The sequence below is a fragment of the Sinocyclocheilus grahami genome, unplaced genomic scaffold, assembly GCF_001515645.1.
Source record: "Sinocyclocheilus grahami isolate Dianchi unplaced genomic scaffold, SAMN03320097.WGS_v1.1 scaffold34.1, whole genome shotgun sequence".
Taxonomy (NCBI): Eukaryota; Metazoa; Chordata; class Actinopteri; order Cypriniformes; family Cyprinidae; genus Sinocyclocheilus; species Sinocyclocheilus grahami.
Window position 1 is genome coordinate 347,525 of NW_015505213.1, and position 19,155 is coordinate 366,679.

General features: G+C 36.4%; 1 protein-coding gene and 1 long non-coding RNA gene across 3 annotated transcripts in view; both read left to right on the top strand.

Moving 5' to 3' along the window:
• Positions 1-718: 718 nt before the first annotated feature.
• On the top strand, positions 719-6,497 carry LOC107581430 (uncharacterized). The gene is made up of 3 exons (XR_001608830.1): positions 719-785; positions 3,867-3,949; positions 6,430-6,497. It is a non-coding gene; the product is annotated as an uncharacterized lncRNA (long non-coding RNA).
• Positions 6,498-6,715: 218 nt separating this feature from the next.
• Positions 6,716-19,155, top strand: part of LOC107581305 (ras and Rab interactor 2-like) — a 17,809-nt gene continuing 5,369 nt past the window's right edge. Inside the window, exons 1-8 of one of the 2 annotated variants that reach the window (XM_016266806.1) lie at positions 6,716-6,786; positions 7,534-7,705; positions 8,947-9,058; positions 9,691-9,763; positions 10,395-10,486; positions 12,760-13,911; positions 17,033-17,341; positions 17,524-17,655. In XM_016266806.1, coding sequence (XP_016122292.1) covers positions 6,719-6,786; positions 7,534-7,705; positions 8,947-9,058; positions 9,691-9,763; positions 10,395-10,486; positions 12,760-13,911; positions 17,033-17,341; positions 17,524-17,655 — 2,110 coding nt within the window. In that variant the 5' untranslated portion in view covers positions 6,716-6,718. Of the gene's footprint in view, positions 6,787-7,533; positions 7,706-8,946; positions 9,059-9,690; positions 9,764-10,394; positions 10,487-12,472; positions 12,668-12,759; positions 13,912-17,032; positions 17,342-17,523; positions 17,656-19,155 lie in introns of those variants that run through there. The other variant, XM_016266807.1, reaches the window with a different exon arrangement.

Sequence of the window (19,155 nt, forward strand, 5' to 3'; positions counted from 1 at the left end):
AGACTGTGTTATGATCTATATGACCTTATTATTTTTATTGTGAGTATTAGGCTTATCATTATTGCTGATCACTGTTGTTGTGCTATGATATTGTAATATTTACCATTATATAATCAGAGGGGTATAGAAAAGTTTATTAACGTGTCACTCCATAATACAATCGCAAAATATATAAATATGTATAGTATTTTTATGTAACATTAATCAGTATTTAGCACACAATAGAAGACACGCAAAATATATAAATGTGTATAGTATTTTTATGTAACATTAATCAGTATTTAGCACACAATAGAAGACATGGCAATTACTAAATGATATTTAGACAGACTTAAAGAAGTTCCAGATCTATACTTGTGCTCTTATTATTTTAGTTATTTTGCCTTTAATGTAAATAAACATGTGCAAACAATATACTTGCTCTTGTGAATTTGATGTTAATTACATTGTGCAGCTGTCTCTTTAATACCTAGTGTTTTATATACATGCTGCTGCTGATTGGGCTGACATGTTTAACTCACCCACCAAACAAGAGAAAACGTATCTCAAACCCCTTTGCACACCGTTTCCAGGAAACATGTCGTTCAAACCGGAAACCGTAGCAAAACGCTGCACACCGGTTTGAGCTTGAACATGCCCCTTGGTAAACACCACCAATGAAGTGCCGCGTCGGTCATGTGATCATGTGAGCGCGTGTGTCAAACTGGGATAGAGACAGAATCACTGGAAGTATGTGCTGCTGGCGGCAGTCGCTTTAAATACAGACTGGAGAGGAGCACTCATAGGTAGGTCTATGTGATATCAATTTTCTTATATAATAGCATTGTGTAATTAGTTATAAAATCCAACCAAATTATTTCAGGTCGCATTGTGCTTGTTTGTTTTCTCTATTGAAACGCTGTACTGTTTCTCTGTGTGTTTTTTTCACTCATTAATAGTGTTTAGACCTCCAGACTGCAACTTATTAATATTCGTCATATTTACTTATTATTTTACATGCCTATATTTTACATGCATAACACGATATACAATCAGACATTACGGAAAGTTGGACGAATATGTCCCACTTAAGAACAATGTGTATTTACTTTAAATTAGATATTAGTTTGGCATGTGCCAGATGATAATTGTGTTAAATAAATACCTGTAGAAATATCTGCTAATTACATGTCAGCACAAAATGTGAAATTATTCAGTGCTGAGGCAAAAAAAACTTTAGGCCTATATATATGACACTTAATATAATGTTTATGTAAAATAATTAAATTATTTTCTATTTCAAATTATGAGTTGACAATTTAGTTAGACAAAAAAAACAAAAAAAAGATACTCCACTGAAAAATTGACTTTTACACAGGCATATATACGCACTTGATGAATAGCCTATATATTATATTTATGAAGAGAGCATTGTAAAATAAATACAGTGCATGATATGAACACTGTGTTTGTAATGTAATCTTTGCAAGCTTGCTTTACATTCAACTATTACAAAAATATTCCACAACAAAGTTAAAGTACAATCATGGTCCTAGTTTGTTTATGTGATCTCCAGTGCTGATGGCGCCAGCATGCACTTGGTTTGCACTGAAGACCAGTGCAATGATGTGATCCATCTTTGTCAGGAATTTTTAAACATATCTAGCGTGAGATATGTTCCTGTCACTGTAGTGACAGGAACAAACAGGAAGATATGTGTGTTTGTGCACAGAAAGAGGATATGGAGCTGTAGAGCGTTCACCCTCCTGCAGAAAACAGACTTTTAGCTTTAGACCTTGTTGACTATTGATAAATGTTTCCGTGAAGTATGCATGTGTTTTTCTGTGGTTTGGGTTACTAAGAATTATGTTCTTACAATGGATATGGGAACTTATTTAGATTCCTCTTGTGTAAATGTCACTTGTGTGTGAAATGGAGTACGTGTATTGAGGCTTGCTTCCTTTTTCTGTGTTGGTGTGTGTGGGTATATGTGACCCTGGAGCACAAAACCAGTCTTCAGTCGCTGGGGTATATTTGTAGCAATAGCCAAAAATACATTGTATGGGTCAACATTATAGATTTTTCTTTTATGCCAAAAATCATTAGGATATTAAGTAAAGATCATGTTCCATGAAGATATTCTTTAAATTTCCTACCGTAAATATATTCAAACTTAATTTTTGATTAGTAATATGCATTGCTAAGGACTTCATTTGGACAACTTTAAAGGCGATTTTCTCAATATTTAGATTTTTTTGCACCCTCAGATTCCAGATTTTCAAATAGTTGTATCTCGGCCAAATATTGTCCTATCATAACAAACCATACATCAACGGAAAGCTTATTTTTACAGATTGTATAAACCTCAATTTCGAAAAATTGACCCTTATGACTGGTTTTGTGGTCCAGGGTCACATATGTATTTTTATTATTAAGTGTATTTTTAGTATAATATAGAAATGTATATATACATAAATTAATTCTATAGATTGTTTATATATTTACAATAAAAATATATTTATATATTTTTGTCAAATCTCAAACCCATTAGGATACATAAAAATAAATGAAAATGTAATATATTTATAATTAATTAATAATTAATAATAATAATTTATGCATTTAGCAGACGCTTTTATCCAAAGCGACTTACAGTGCATTCAGGCTATACATTTTTTTACCAGTACGTACCAGTATAGTACCAGTATATTTAAACATAAATATTTCCAGAAAAAATATTTATAAGATATGTAAATTATTATTATTATTTATTTTTCAAGGCCTTTGTGTCAAGTCTTGAAGCCAATATATCAAAATAAAAAAACAAAAAAACTAAATGCTGTATATAAACGTACATATTTCCAAATATATATAAGTTATGTAAATTATCATTTATACTTTTAAATTAATTAATAAATTTACATGCAGTCTTTTTTCAATGCCAAAGCCTAGCAAATGTATTGTGTCCACCAGCATACATTGCAACTCTTTCAGTGTTTTTAAAAATCATGAAGTTTCAGAGAGAATGTCCACTTGTGTATGTGACAGAGAGAATTTTATGCGCTCTTTAAATAAACCTCTAGCTCTTTTTTTTAGTCTCAATGTATTGGTCACACATGTCTTTGTTTGACTGCAGCTGTGTTTTAAACTCACATACGCACTAGTTTCACTTCAGACTATTGCCTGACTATGGATGTCCCCAAAGACAGAATCAATAGTGTGAAGAACACAACAATTCTTCATTAATACAGCAATTCAGAAAGTGAGAGGTATGACTTAACACCTGCTGCTTTCATAAATAGCATAACTTCCCTGATCTGTAATTAAGAGTCCAGCCTGTTCAGTAAAGCTATTTTGCAGGTGTCCTGGAGTGTGTAGAACCTCATTATACTGTCATTTTACATCTAGTGTCTGTACTAACCTCACAGTGTTGCACTTGCTGACTGTAACCGAGCTGTATGTTCACTGTATGTTCTTATGAATGACTTCTGCAAATTTTGTTTTGAGGAAATGATCTGTTTAAGGTCTTGTGCTTGCATCTGTCTCCATGTGAGTGTGACTTCAGTGCTGTGTACGCTAATTAAACAAATATCGCTTTAGAAAATATAGTTTCAAGAGATGTCAGGCAGACAGGGCCGTCAGTGTGTAATTGTCTCTTTGAGGAAATTATTACAGCTTCTAGACTCTAATCTCAGGCTTACAGACAAAATATTTCATCCGTAATCATAATAATATGCCACAGACATGCACAGAGTATGACTGAATGCGAAGGGAGACAAGAGCGTGGCAAATACAGTATGAATGTATGCATCAGTCATACTGAAAATAGACAATTTTATATCAGAGTAATTTTATTTAGTGATCCTCATGCCTCTTTTGAATTGCAGGACTTTAAAACAACAAGAGCGACATGGCAGTGAACTCGTCATTACAACCCAGCCGGATGGACAGAAGTGGTAGTTTTCTTCAGGTAGGAGGATCAGTTGCACACTAAACCTGCACTTCATTTTGAGAAACCCAATCAAGGACCGCATTTGTGATTTTTGTATATTTTAAAGAAAACGTTTGGGTGTTTCTTGGTGGCTGTGACGAGGTGTTGTTTTTACTGGCCGATGTAAAGAGTGCTCACTCCCAAGTCAAGCTTATTCTGGACCTTTGGGATGTTTTACTGTGTGGCTGGTGGAAATTTTAAATCTGATCTAATAGTATCTATAATGGGGGGAAAACACATATAAAAGCACACTTATCCTTAACAAAATGCATGATTTATTTGAGGCATCATAAATGTTCATAGCATACACAATGCAGGACAATTTAAACACCAAATTTATGAATTCTAGGCAACAATAAATGAAGATTATTTCCATTAGATGTCATTTTTTTACATTGATGTATAATGTTTAGTTCCAAATCCATTTTTCTGAGTTTATAAATCTTCTTTTTTAAAAAATTTTTTTTTAGGCTGACATTTGTGTAACAATTTAATAAGCGCAGGTCACGCAGATGGTGCTACAGACTCTTATTTGCCAATGCGCTCAAGCAGGGAATGTTTTTGGATCAGTATAAATATCCCTATTCACCTACAGAACATTTTCTGTTCCACTGCTTGCATTCACTGGCTGTCTGGTGTTCCTTGTAAAAATCAATGGACAGAAACTGTGTGTGTGTGTGTGTGTGTGTGTGTGTGTGTGTACAGGTTTATATATTCTGGTGGGGACTTAAACCTGACTACACACAGACTCATGGGGACTCGTATCACGGTGGGGACCTAAATTGTGGTCCCCACGGGTACAAAAACTTATAAATCATACAGAATTTAGTTTTTTGAAAATCTAAAATTGCAGAAAGTCTCATGTAAGGGGTAGGTTTAGGGGTAGGGTTTATAAAAACCATTACGCCTATGGGATGTCCCCACAAGGATAGCTGACCAGGTGTGTTTGTGTGTTTGTGTGTGTGTGTGTGTGTGTGTGTGTTTGTGTGTGTGTGTTGCCCAGACAGGACCATTCAAACGCTCTATAATAGATGTGTCTTTTTGAGATTCACATCTCTCTCTTTCTCTCTCTCTCCTTAATTAGTCCTTCATCTCTTCTTCTTCTCCAGGGCTTTTTTTATTTTATCATTCAGTCTAAACAATTGCTCTCTCTGTTCGGTCCTCATCCTCCGTCTCGCTCATCTAAAGTTTATCTTGCCTAGTTTATGTTGTATTTTATGACATTCAGTCAAGGAATTTATCACTAACACTAAGAATTACAATAGAAATCTCAAAGAACTTTTGTCTTTTGATTCGGTTTTCATCTGCGTTTAATGGCCTGCAATTTAATCCAAAATAGCCCATAATTGCAGATCAGCATTAAAAGCACAGGAAGCTGGCACACAGTGATTAAAAATATTTACATGGAGTCAACATTGTGCATCACCATAGTGGCATATTGGAAACATTGCTTCGTTTTAAAAATAGTTTTGTTCCGAATGCCACTAACAGCCTGCTAGGCTGCCTTTTTTTTGTTTTGATAATTTTGTTATATAATGTATATTTTAATGTATGTAATATAGAGGGTTGAGTAACCTGTATCAAACTAATCCTGCTCCATTTGCACAATTGATATAAATGCTACATCAAATCATGCATTTTGTTGAAAAGGAATGTGCTATTACTTTTTGAAAGGTGATCCTATTTACTTTTTGCCTCGTGGACAATCAAATGTGCCCAAAAATCCCATAGACTTGCATTACAGGAGCATGGAAGCTTGTTTCTGATAATAAAGGTCAATAAAAAAGGTAATTGAAACTTTTTAATCCCACAATTCTGATTTAAAAAAAAATAAAAAATTTATTATGAGTTTGTCACAATTCTGATTTTTTTTCTTTTTTTCAGAATGAGATATAAACTCACAATTGCGAGAATTGTGAGACAAAAAGTAGCAATTACCTTTTTTATTTTCACTCGATGGAAAAAGAAAAAACACAGTTGCAAAATGTAATAACTTAGAATTCAGAGAAAAAAAGTCGTAATTGTGAGATGTAAACACATTTTTTGAGTTTATAACTCAAAATCCAACACATTTAAACACATTTTTCTCATGTTTGTATTTTTTAGTTTATTTCGCATGGCATTTAAAAATCACATGCAGTTGCTTGCATAGAGTAATGCTGTGACGTTTAGGTTGTGTTGCCATGATAAATCCTATTTCCTGTTGGGGAAAAAATAGATTAAGAACACCGAAAAGTGACACAAATAAGCCTCTTTCAGCTTGTTTTATTTTTAATTTTCTAGCTTTCCTTTTTTTTCTTCAGTGTTCTCAGCAGGTTTCCTGGCAGTTTCTCTTTTGTCAGATTCTTTGTTAGCAAAGGGGAAGTTGCCAAAGTGAATTTTAAAAGAGCACCATATTAATTCACTGAAATGTTTTCTGCTTGGACATGTAAGATTTGACTTTTTCTATCAATGTGCAGCTCGTCGATGCGTTTGCATTGTCACTGGGTGCATTGGAGCAGCAAATGGTTCATGCTGTGCAGGAAAAAGACAGAGATCCAGACAGAGATCCAGATATTTCTATGCTCATAGAGTGAGTACACATACCAAACACGTCAAAAATGCATTTAGACCATCATTGTACAATAAGCGAAATAAGAGAGCATTTAAATGAAATAGTGCATATATTTTCTGTACTTTTAATAAATGCATTGCATTTACTTCTGTTAAGTTTAGTGAGTACACATGCCAAAAGCATTGGAGCAGCAAATGGTTCATGCTGTGCAGGAAAAAGACAGAGATCCAGACAGAGATCCAGATATTTCTATGCTCATAGAGTGAGTACGCATACCAAACAGGTCAAAAATGCATTTAGACCATCACTGTACAGTAAGCTAAATAAGAGTGCATTTAAATGAAATAGTGCATATATTTTCTGTACTTTTAATAAATGCATTGCATTTACTTCTCTTAAGTTTAGTGAGTACACATGCCAAACACGTCAAAAATGCATTTAGAACATCATTGTACAGTAAGCGAAATAAGAGTGCATTTAAATGAAATAGTGCATATATTTTCTGTACTTTTAATAAATACATTGCATTTACTTTTAAGTTTAGTGAGTACACATGCCAAACACATCAAAAATGCATTTAGACCATCATTGTACAATAAGCTAAATAAGAGAGCATTTAAATGAAATAGTGCATATATTTTCTGTACTTTTAATAAATGCATTGCATTTACTTCTGTTAAGTTTAGTGAGTACACATGCCAAACACGTCAAAAATGCATTTAGACCATCATTGTACAGTATATGAAATAAGAGTGCATTTAAATGAAATAGTGCATATATTTTCTTTACTTTTAATAGATGCATTGCATTTACTTCTGTTAAGTTTATGTACTGTAATATGTCATTACATTTACAAAGAACCTCTGTATGTTTTAGACTGGAGTCCAGTAGAGGGAGCCAGTGTCTAGTCTGTCTTGCTAATGCCTTTTCTTCCTTTAAAGGACATAAGAGACATTTCTGTCAAAACAAAACAACCCTCTACACCCATGCCTTGTTTTGTTCTCTGTAGGATAGAGGGAGAGATGAGTCCTGTGTGTCTACAGTATCCTGCGGTTGATGGGGAAGGTACGAGCATAAGTGTGAGTGTGTTGGACAAACTGATACACACACACCCCATCTGGCTTATGCTTTCCATCGACCAGCGAGAGGCCACTGGCATCCTTCTGCAGCAACCAGCTGGGGTAAAATATGTTCGAGAGAGTGAACGCAAAGACGCCAGACAGATCTTTTTCAAGAAATAGTTCACAGAAATTCAAATTCTGTCACCATTTATTCACCCTTGTTTTGTTCCAACCGCATTGGACTTTTGTGAAATATACAAAAAGAGATGCCCAAGTTGCTGTTTTCCGGAGTGGATGCTGATTTATATAGCTTCAAAAATGACAAAAAAGTATCATAAAATGTTTCACGAGTCTTTTCCCGAGCCTGAAGCCATAATTGTAGGTTTGTGTGTTGGAAAGACCACTTGGTATGTACTAAACATTTCTCATTCAGGCAAAACACAAAAAATATCGTATGCTCTCAGACGACTTGGAATCGAGTGCACATTATTCTTATGATATTTGAAAAAGAATAGCGTGAACATTCATCTAAACTGCTCCTTTCGTGCTCCTAGGAAAAACGGTTGAGTAAATGATGACAGAATATGAATTGTTCCTTAAAGAGGAAAAATGAAGGAGACTAAAATTCAAAACTAATTTATTATAGAAAATATTTGCAACTGAATTTGTGATTTAATCAGTGAAAACTTTGGTACAGGAAAATATGAACTAGAGGCTTTAATCGAGATTTTTGACAAATTCTTTTCAAAACACATCAACTCTTTTAAAGAGCAAATTCATTGCCATTAGAGCAGTGGTTCTCAACCAGTAGGGGGCCTCAATATGAGTATTTAAATGAATACATTATTATTAATAAAGCAAAATAATTCATTAAAGCACATGAAATCAAGATGTAAACTGAAATCATTTCTTTTCACCCCCTCAGTAACTTGTTTTACTGAAGAACATACAGCTCTTGAAACTTTCCAATCACAAAATGAATCAATATATCAATACTTCTATTTTAGAACTGGGAGGTTAAACATGGTTAAAGGTATAGTTCACCCAAAAATGAAAATTCTGTCATCATCTACTCGCCCTTATGTCATTCCATTTTGAAGAATGTTGATGGTAGCCATTGCACTTCCATTGTATTGTCCATACTATGGAAGTCAATGGCTACCGTCCACTTTTTGGTTACCAACATTCTTCAAAATATATTATTTTGTGCTCAACAGAAGAAGTCATTCATACAGCTTTGGAATGACATGAGGGTGAGGAAATGATGACAGAATTTTTATGTTTGGGTGAACTGTCCCTTTAAGAACTGCTGCATTAGAAACATATACATCCAAAAAAAAGTTTTCTTTTTCCCTGTCCAGGTGTTTTTAGTGTGGAAATCATCTATCCTGCAAAAGAAGGTCCTGTCATTCCACATGGATGGTACCTCAGACTCCTCTGTCATTCACATCCCTGTAAAGGAGAACCAGTACAGTATGTTGGGTCCCTTATACTAAGCCATAACTGTTGTTGACGCTCTGCTCACATCTAGCCATATCTACTTCTGTGTACTGTGTCAACATAAATTCAAAATTTGATTGACTCTGCACACGTGCACTTTGTATATCAGTTTATAAATCTCTGTTTTGTGTCAGAATGGGGCATTTTTCCCTCTTGTTTCACAGTTAGTTAATCAGTTATAATAACCTGAGCAGCTATTTGCAACTGACTTGGTTTAAAAAAGAGGCAGCATATTTGCCGCTAAATGTCACAATAGTAGCCTGGCAGCATTTCAGGCATTTAAAGCAGTGCAGTTCCAAGAAGTTCTCCATGTGAAATATCAGACACACCCTAGTGTTTTTGGCCTGGGCGCAATCCAGCTGAGAATTTCCTTGCCTTTGAAAAATGAATGTGGTCTGAAAGGCGCTGAAGGCTTTTGAGCGTTTTACCTGCCAAGTTGAGAATCAGTTCAGAAATTTCCCAAAACATTTTCAGAAAATTCCCAACAAATTAAGAATCTAGGGCAACACTCAATGTCCCAGTGCTGTTTATGATGGATGAAATTGTGAAAATGCTTGGAGATTATTGACCTTTATTGATTGTTGTATACTGTTATTTTTTCCTAGCATTTTCTCTACATGGCTCAGGAATCAGTTTTGCTGACCTCTTTCATCTTGTGGCCTTTTATTGTATCAGCAGGTAACACTTTTTCAATGTCTGATACTTAAGGTATAGGAAGTTGAACAACCCTAACGCTAAGCACTGTACTTTGTGCATGTAACTCAACCACTCACATTTTCTTTGAAGTATATAAAAACAATCCACGATTTGGAATGGATGAAATGTTTTATTGCTGTCTTGCCATCTTTACCTTCACTGCAGTGCTAAAGTGTGCATAAAAGACAGCATATGCAAGATTTATGAGTAAAGAAACTGAGTGATTGTGCAGAAATGAACCCACTGCTCATAAAACCCAATGATATCCATCACCTTATCAGCAACAGGATTAAGTAATATATGGCCCTAAATACAAAAGATTTATTTAATATCATCCATAAATCAGAAGATTGCAACAGTTCTCCATGTGATGTTTGTTTTTTCAAGCCGCTCATCGAAACTGAAAGTCTGCCCTCTCTCTGCTCAGTACCAATTTCCCACCCAGTAACAGCAGAATTATTACTTTTTCTGAATGTGATGTATATGTATGATTTGACCTGTCACTATTAATGTAGGAAAAGAGTGAATGATTGTGTGTATTTTCTCCCGTTGTTTATTTTTTACCCTCTTTCACGCACTATTTGTCTGTCTGACTCTCTTTGTTGCATATTAGAGATATTCTGCCGTTTACCCTGAAGCTTCCTGAGGCCATCCATTCAGCAGCGACCTTGTCAGATCTTCATGAAGTGGCCCAGCAAGGAGCAGGTACTGACCAAGCTCGTCTAACCCACTAAAAATATCGCATTTAGTACAGATACAGTTATATAAAAGGATATATAATAATACATTATTTCCTGTTTGGCCCCATGATTATTTATTTTCATGTTCCACCTATATGAATCTGAAATATTATATCTGCATAGTAATGTATATATCTATGTGTGTTATTTGTGACTGGTGAATTGTGAATTTACTCAAAATAGGTTTGGGGGAGAAATATCCAATGCAGGGTTATTAACCAAAACTGAAACAATTAAAAAAATAGTTTTGTTACTTGAAATAAATTAAAACATTAACTGAAATAAAATCAAATATTTAAAAAAAATAATTTAATTCATTTTATTTCATTTAGTTGACAAAGCAATATTCTCATTCTCATTTAGTTTAACTTCATGTACAAAAAAATAACTAAAAATTAAAATAAAAATGATATAGACATAAAAAAAAACACAACAAAATTACTAAAACTTTCACTAAAATGAAAATGAAGATCCAAAAAAAATACCTAATTCAGAATATGTAGGAAAAACAAACTACTAGTATCTCAGTGGCACTGAAATAGCAGTGGTCCACCGTCCATTCAAATTCAGGGGTCATTCACTCTCTCTGATTTTGGAGCCAAGTGGAATTTGAAACACAAAAAGAGTCTTCAGTATTATCAGCAATTCAAAATGGCCCTTTTCATACAATAAAATGATAATGATCAAATTGGCTTCATTTCATTTTTTTAAAACATAAGAGGTTTTAGGATTAGAGCCCTGGTCCCCTTGCACACTAAATGAAAACAGCACTAACAAAAACAAACTAACACTTCTATATTTGTAAAAATGTCTTTTTGTTTAGTTTTTTTGCTCATGTCTCAGACCTAGGGCACCAAGTGAGTCAGGTCTGCCATTGGTGCTCCCTTAAAAAAGCACAAGTGACATGATGCCAAGTGTGTCAGGAAAGTCGAGTTTTTTCAGTATACTCAAGCAGGTTGCATGTACAAGTAATAGTTAGTAATGCAGTATTTTTGTATGTTCTTACATGCTTCAGACCATCTTGAACCAGTATCAAATATTATTTGTCAGATAATGAAGAAATATTGCAATGTTCCTAGAGAAGAAGAAACCTTTGCCATGACTGTCTTGTGAGTAACTATATGTTTGAATCTCTCCGTCCACCACAGCTGAGACATGCTGGCCTGCTATTCAGTTATGTGTTATTATTAGTCCAGCTGACACTCCAGATAGTGTGTGAGACTATGTGAGCTAATCAGAGCATAGAGGTTACTGAGGGATTGTGTGTGTGTGTGTGTGTGTGTGTGTGTGTGTGTGAAATAATATTTTCAGGGACACATTTGTACCCAGAAGTGAGCTAAACCTGACAAAATCTCCTCAAACCTCCTTTTTGGATGTACTCATTTGACTTAGTTTAAAAAATGGTAAAAATAAATAAAGCAAATAAAGTTGTTGTTTTTTATTGTAAAAATGCAGAAAGTTTTCTGTTAGTGTTATTGTGTGGATTAGGTTACAAAATATTTATAACAAGCTGTATAAAAAAAACAATAGAAATCTGTGCAGTGTCCCCATTTAGTTACGTAAGTGTGTGTGTGTACCTACTTAACCATATTTTGGGGACAAATTTAGCTAGCAATGAGCTAAAAAAAAACATATGTATCACCTTAGCAACACCCATCCACACTAAAGTTGCCAATGAACAATTGTAAGTTTGGTTCAGTAATTTGAAGTCTCATTTGAAAGAGGCTGACTGTCAAATAACTATCTATTCTTAATAGAAACTGGCCCATGAAGCCACCATAAGGAGAAACTATACTGAAATGGGTGGGGAGAGAGACAGAAAGCAAGGGGAGGAGAAAGAGGAGGGGTTTGGTGTGCTCTGTGAAGTCAAGATACACGCTGATACACCTCCCCATACACGCTGTCTGTTTGGATAAATGACTGTTTTTGGCCGGCTCTGTGCTGGGTGTGTTTGTATGGCATTTGTGAAACAGTTTTCTGAAATGCACGACTGAGCTCGCTAAATTTCTCCAAGAACTTCAGTGAGCCTGAGGACAACAGAAGTGAACAGACGCTTTAGCCTGGCTGTAACTAGATATAGCCACACACACTCAAATTCACATGTGTGCTGACAATGTGTGGCGGTCTATGGTGACTGGAAGCTGGAGTGGGTGTGTTTGCTGCTTTTGTGGTTGTGTTTGTATAAAGACTGTGCATGTGTGTTGTTAACCATTAATCAGATTCTCTCTTTTATTCCAGCATTCTGGGAATCTTCTCTCAACAAACAACAATGGACAATCTCTGCCCCAAACAGTTCTCTGATTCAGGACAGACCGCCGATATCTCTCCACGGCAGCTGCTCTGATGTCTTACAGACAGTGGATCAAACCTGCACCCCATTTGGGAAGCTACTGACCAACACCTGCCCCGATACCTCAGAAGGTGAAAGGAGTTGCTCCAGCAGTGCTTTGTCTTTTATCAACCCTGTCTTTCTCAAGACACAGCAAGATGTCACTGGAACTTCAGAAACAGTGATCGCAAAGGACCCAACAGCAGAAAACGGAAAATCTCGTCCCCCTCCTCCACCAAGACCACCTCCTCGTATTTTGGTTCGTACCCCTACTTCACCTTCAGGTCCGAGGGCTATGCCTTTGAGTGCTGGCATTACTAGAACGAGTCGGAGACACAATCCTCCACCACGACCTCCACAACCTCCAGACATCGACAGCTACCGCTGCACCATTGCGTTAGATGACGAAACCATCTCTAGGGCCCTTTCTCAAGCCAATACGACTCCTTTAAACCCGACCAGCAGCACCATCCTGCAGCAATGGACCGGACCCGAAGAGAAAGGGCAAAGCTCAAGTGGCCGAAGCTTGTCTAAATCCTCATCGGACTCTTTGGATTCTCCTCCGCATCCTCTCCCATTGGGACTATCCCAAAGCGTGGGCAAAGGCCTCTCCACGGATGACAGCAGTGATGAGTATGAGGAGGAGGAGGACGACTACGGTGTGGGACTTGAAAGGGATCTGCATCTTCGCCTTCGTGCTTCCCGCATGTCAAAGAAACTACTGTCGGTCGAACTAGTGGGGGCTCGACCGAGATCGCTTGTTATCCCACGAGCACTAAGGGGAAACTTCCGTAAGGTCCGAGGTGTTTTCAGTGTATTGGCTACGCCTGAAAAGCGCATCTTGCTTCAGATCATTGAGTTGTCCCAAGACAAAACTTCTTACTTTGGGTGCCTGGTGCAGGACTATGTGAGCTTTGTGCAGGAGAATAAAAACTGCCACTCGTCCAGCCAGGATCTTCTGCAGACACTCCGGCAGTTCATGACCCAGATGAAGGCTTACCTCAAACAGAGCTCGGAAATGAACCCACCTATAGAGTCTTACATACCCGAGGACCAGATAGGTAAGTAGATTTCCAGAGTTCCAGTCTTTTTTGGGCCATGTTGAACCACTCAAATAAAGAGTAATTTTGAAAGCACCTTTCTGGGAGATCAACCTACGAATGGCTTACTTTCAGGGATATCTTATCCTGTTCCTGGAGGGCCACTTTCCTGCAGAGTTTAGCTACGACACACCTGCCTGGAAGTTTCCTAAAGTAATCCTAAAGACCTTAATTAGACTGGTTTAGGTCGGTTTAATTAGGGACAGAGCTAAAATCTGCTGGTGGCTTTCCAGGAGCAGGGTTGGACACCCCTGGATTACTTAAGGTAACTGTGCTGTGCTGGCTGGGTGAGTTTTATTCACTGTTCATTTTACTAGTGTCTGGAAACTATTAGCTGCAGCATTTTGAAATGCTAGCTTCCTTGTCTTCCAGATATGTATCCTCAGCTTGCCTTTTTATTTCCTAGTCTGTGCAGTTTGCAAACTCATAGTTAAATTCAAGGTTTGATTACTTTGACTTCACTGACAGTTCAATTATATATATATATATATATATATATATATATATATATATATATATATATATATTTATATATAGTCCAAAAAAAGGTGCAAAAATATGTTTTGTTTTGAATGCGAGTCTACCCTTATCAGTACAGAGCTGCTTGTCATATTTCCTTTAGCTACAGTGGAAAATGCAGGCTAAAATGTTGTTGATGGTGTGGTGGGAATAGCAAAAATAGACAACAAGACCAACTGAGCAGTGAAACACGAGCACTATATCCGCATGCCGATATCTGAAATACCTTTCAAGTTCAGCTGTCCTCTCTGCAGTTGCACTGAAAAGTGTAGGAAAATACTCTTAGAGTGATTGAGTTAAGTGCATGCAAGGCCAACAAGATCATATTAACTAGTCCGGTTTGTATAAAAATTACAGCTTCAGACCAGACTGCTATGGAAATAGCTGAAATGAGGTGCACATTTCACTGTTCACACAGAGAGTAGCAGTTGTTTTAACAGCAGATTAAATATTGAATAACTGCATTTTAAGAAAATATGCTATAATCCTGTTTTTACAGCTCCTAATATACTGAGGATATTTATAAAGTTAAAAATAGCTCTTGTGTTTGGTGGTTTAGGACCAATAAAGAGAGCTTGAAGGCAGACATTTTACGAAATACAAAAAAATTAAACCTAAGGCAAGCAAGAAAGTGTTCAAAGTGTAAATTCTTCATGAGCAGAGCACTTAAATTTGTGTAATTTATCCCAGCTAAAAAGTTGTTGGTTTAGCTTAAAGATAGGCTAATGCTTTCCACATTAATAATTAATGTTTTCCGAAGGCCTGACATTTCTTTGTTTGTTAAACTGTAATGTTAATAGATTTGAAGCTGTGTTGTGATACCATGGTTGCACAATAGTACATAAGGGACAACAGGACAAAGACTAGGATCCTTAATTCATAAACTTTTGTATGTTTCAAATGCAAGGTTACAAAATAGCACTGGAGTACACTGATGGAATTAGATTGTAATAGCATGTTACTTTGATTGATACCGTGGTACTGAATGATTATCCTAATCATATATATCCATATCTATATTCCCAATGTACAGCAATCAATGTGCGTGTTTTTTTTGTTGTTGTTTTTTTGTGGAATCAAAGTACTTCAGAAGAAGGGTATAAGATTGATTTTAACATCATAACAGATATAATAAATATCTGATTGACAGTTAAATGACACTCTTATTTCAGAGATGTTTATTTCATTCAACTGAACTGTGAAAGAGCGCATATTTGCTTAAATGTCTCCGGTAACATCAGTGGAGTGACTCATTTCAGATGCAGCCAAAATGACATTAACAGTGGTTATATGTACAAACCCGATTCCAAAAAAGTTGGGACACTGTACAAATGATCAAAATTATTGCTAGGGACATCAGTAGTTGCTGGATATTGGTAGGGACATGTCTATAGCGTCGCTGCTAAATTCTACACACTTCAAAACATGTTGCACTAATAAAAATGTGCAATTGTTACAGATTTTGGATAGACTAATCTAATTAAATTTTGTATGCTCGCAGTTTTGTATGTCTGTGTCATTTGCAGTTAGTCACGATGGAGCAGGAAGCGAGTTATTTGTGTGTGTTAGTAGGAGTAACTCTGTCTATGTATCATGGGTGTATGTTTGTGAATTCTGTAGGTTTATAACATTTTGGTGCATTTTTAGGGTTGATTATTTGATGTTTTCTGTAAATCATCATGTCTAGCCATTATGATAGTGGATCTGTAATCTACAGGTGACTGTATAACTCCTGTTTATACTGTGAGAGTTTCATTAGAAGTGTCATTGTGATAATGTGTAATTGCTTGTTTAATAACTATAGTGTACAGACAACTGATGTGAGGCCTGCTTTTGTCCTCATTTGACTTGCCCTTTGCATCTCAGAAAGCCCTTATTTCACAGTGAGAATTGAATACCAAGAGCTTAGGCCTAATATATCTTTTAACGTTTGTGTCAGATTTTCCATAAACTCAGCAGACACAATATGCTCTCTAAGCATTCAGGGTGTTTTGGTTTTTCACTAGTGCAGAACAGAATAGGTAGAAAGGAATAAAAGTGAGAAAAGTAAAAGTTGATATGTTCTTCAGAATATCAGAATAAGTTTGTTTTTACTGTATTTTCATTTTAATTGTCATTAAAGTTTTATTAGTTTTGTCATGTTAGGGTTAGGGTCATTTTATTAGTTTTTTTAATATGTCTGTATAATTATTATCTTTACTTCAGTTTTAGTTTTAGTTATTTTAGTGCTGGAAGTCAAACTAAAAGAAAATGTAATTACATTTTTAAATATTTTTCTTTAATTTCAAGTGACATAAAAACATTTTTTTATGGTTTCAGTTATAATTTTAGTCTTTTTAGCCTTCCTTTTTAGTTTGAAACAACGTGAAGGTTGAGTAAATTATGAGAATTTTTCATTTGAAGGTGAACTATAGCTTTAAAACGGTTTATTAAATAGAAAGTTTAAAACGTCATGCCTGTTTACGCTTTTTTTTTCTATGAATATGGTAAATGTCTCTCAAACTCTTTTATATATATATATATATATATTAAAGCTTTAACTGAAACGCCACCTCTTTTACAGATCCAATGTTGGAGAAGGCCATGCATAAGTGTGTGCTGAAACCTCTGTACGGCTGCTTGCAGTCGGTGCTGCATGACTTCCAGGTGGCAGGTGCCGTGTGTCAGAGGCTGCAGGAGAATCTGGCCCTGGCAAAGGCCAAACAGCCTCACGAGCTGGGAGTGAATGGAGCCCGGCCTCCAGACGCCCACGCCATCCACAGGATCCGCCGAAAACTCCGAGCCATGTGCCAAATGTACTCACCTGAGAGGAAGATTATGGTGCTGTTAAAAGTCTGCAAACTCATCTACAATATTATGCAAGACCATGAAGGTGTGTACGGGTGGAGTTATGTCTCGAGGGTTTATTTAAAGGCTTTAAAAGTGCGTATGTTTTAGGCATGTATGAGATCAGTAACTGAAAGCAAAAGTATTTGCACCTTAATTAACTGGATTGTAGTTGCTGGAATAGTTTGTGCAAAGGTCACTAATAAATGTTTCCTCTGTGTTTGCCAGTGCGGATGTTTGGAGCGGATGATTTCCTGCCCATGTTGACATATGTGTTGGTCCAGTGTGACATGCCTCAGTTGGACACTGAGATCCTGTTTATGATGGAGCTGATAGATCCCCCATTACTGCATGGAGAAGGTGCATTAACATGTACTCGTTCTTGTGTAAACCTGAATTCTTTTAAAAAGGTGCAAAAAATGTATTATTTGGAAGAAGAAAAAAATGGAAGAACTTCAGAATCAAAACAGGATTATTTTCTCCCGTCCAATTCTCTTTCTTGCTTCATGATGACAGAATCAGTAATGTAATGTTAACAAAGTTAATGATTGCGCAGAATCCAAACTGTAGGAGGTTCAGAACGGACAAGCATTTTCAATGTGTGACGAACTTCCGAAGTTCTGTTCCCCATAGAGTCATTTCCTCCTGGGTGTGCGTCTCCTATTCTTACTGAGCACACTGTGGCAGCCATTCATGCAAAAGATTTATTGTGTTGTATGCACACAGTCAAGTCACAAACTTGATGATCTAATGTGACAGATAGGATGATCTGTCCTCATTATAGTGATAATTTACCCTTTTTGTCAGTTTCAAAATGTACTAACAGTCTGGGCAGTGAGCAATGCAGGTTTTGAAAACCCCACCGGCCAGTTCTGTTCCAAAACGTAGAGCACTGTCTTGCTGTCTGTTGTTGCCTATAGAGTGCAGCAGTCGGGTTCTGTAAGTAAAAACGCCATTCATTTTCCTGATAAACCTGTTTTATAAAACCTGATAGTTCCGGTCCTTGATTCTGATTGGTTGAGCTGCGTTCGAAGCTGTTGTAAATTACTCTACAAACATACACATGTTTACTTTGTGTGTTGCTTGGCAACCACTTTGTTGCAACCACAACTGTTTCTGAGGAACTACATTGTTTGGTGGAAGAATACTGTCTTTATTAATATCATTACACTTTATTTGCAGTTTTATTTTGTGAAACCTAACTGCATATATGCAATAACCATTTTATAAAAGCAATAAGCCCCGTGCAGCTGTGGTTTACAGTGAATTTATAACAGCTATGGGGGTTTTACAAACAACACCCCTTAGCTGTTATAAATTCACTGTAAACCACGGCTTCTTGGGGCTTATTGCTTTATTATAAACCTATAAAACAGACCTGTTATGAGCTCAGAGGTTATTAATTGATTGTATAGCCTTTTGTCGAACCCATCCATTTGTGTTAATTCAAATCAAGCGTAGCGTTAGTTCTGGCAGGTCACGTTAGTCAAGCTCGCATCAGCTGACTCTCAGCTGATCCCCATCAACCTATGGGAATACGACACCTATCTAAGCATTCATATATAAGGTCCCTCAGTATTATCAGCAGTTTTCGCATTGCTCAATAGCTAATTACCCTCCTCCATCCCCAGCTCCTCCTCTCTCAGTCAGGATTCAGCCTTCTGATTCTCCTTGAATCAGACTAATTCTAAAATGTGTACAATTCTAAAATGTTTACAATTATTGAAGTTTAACAGTATCTGCAATACGTTTATGTTGGTTCTGTTCTGTTTACCCTGGGGGGTTATTGCTGCTCTCCCTGCTCTCATCCATGCTAGGCTGCATGGATGCGCAGGGAGTTCTTGCCCAGAACAGAACCAT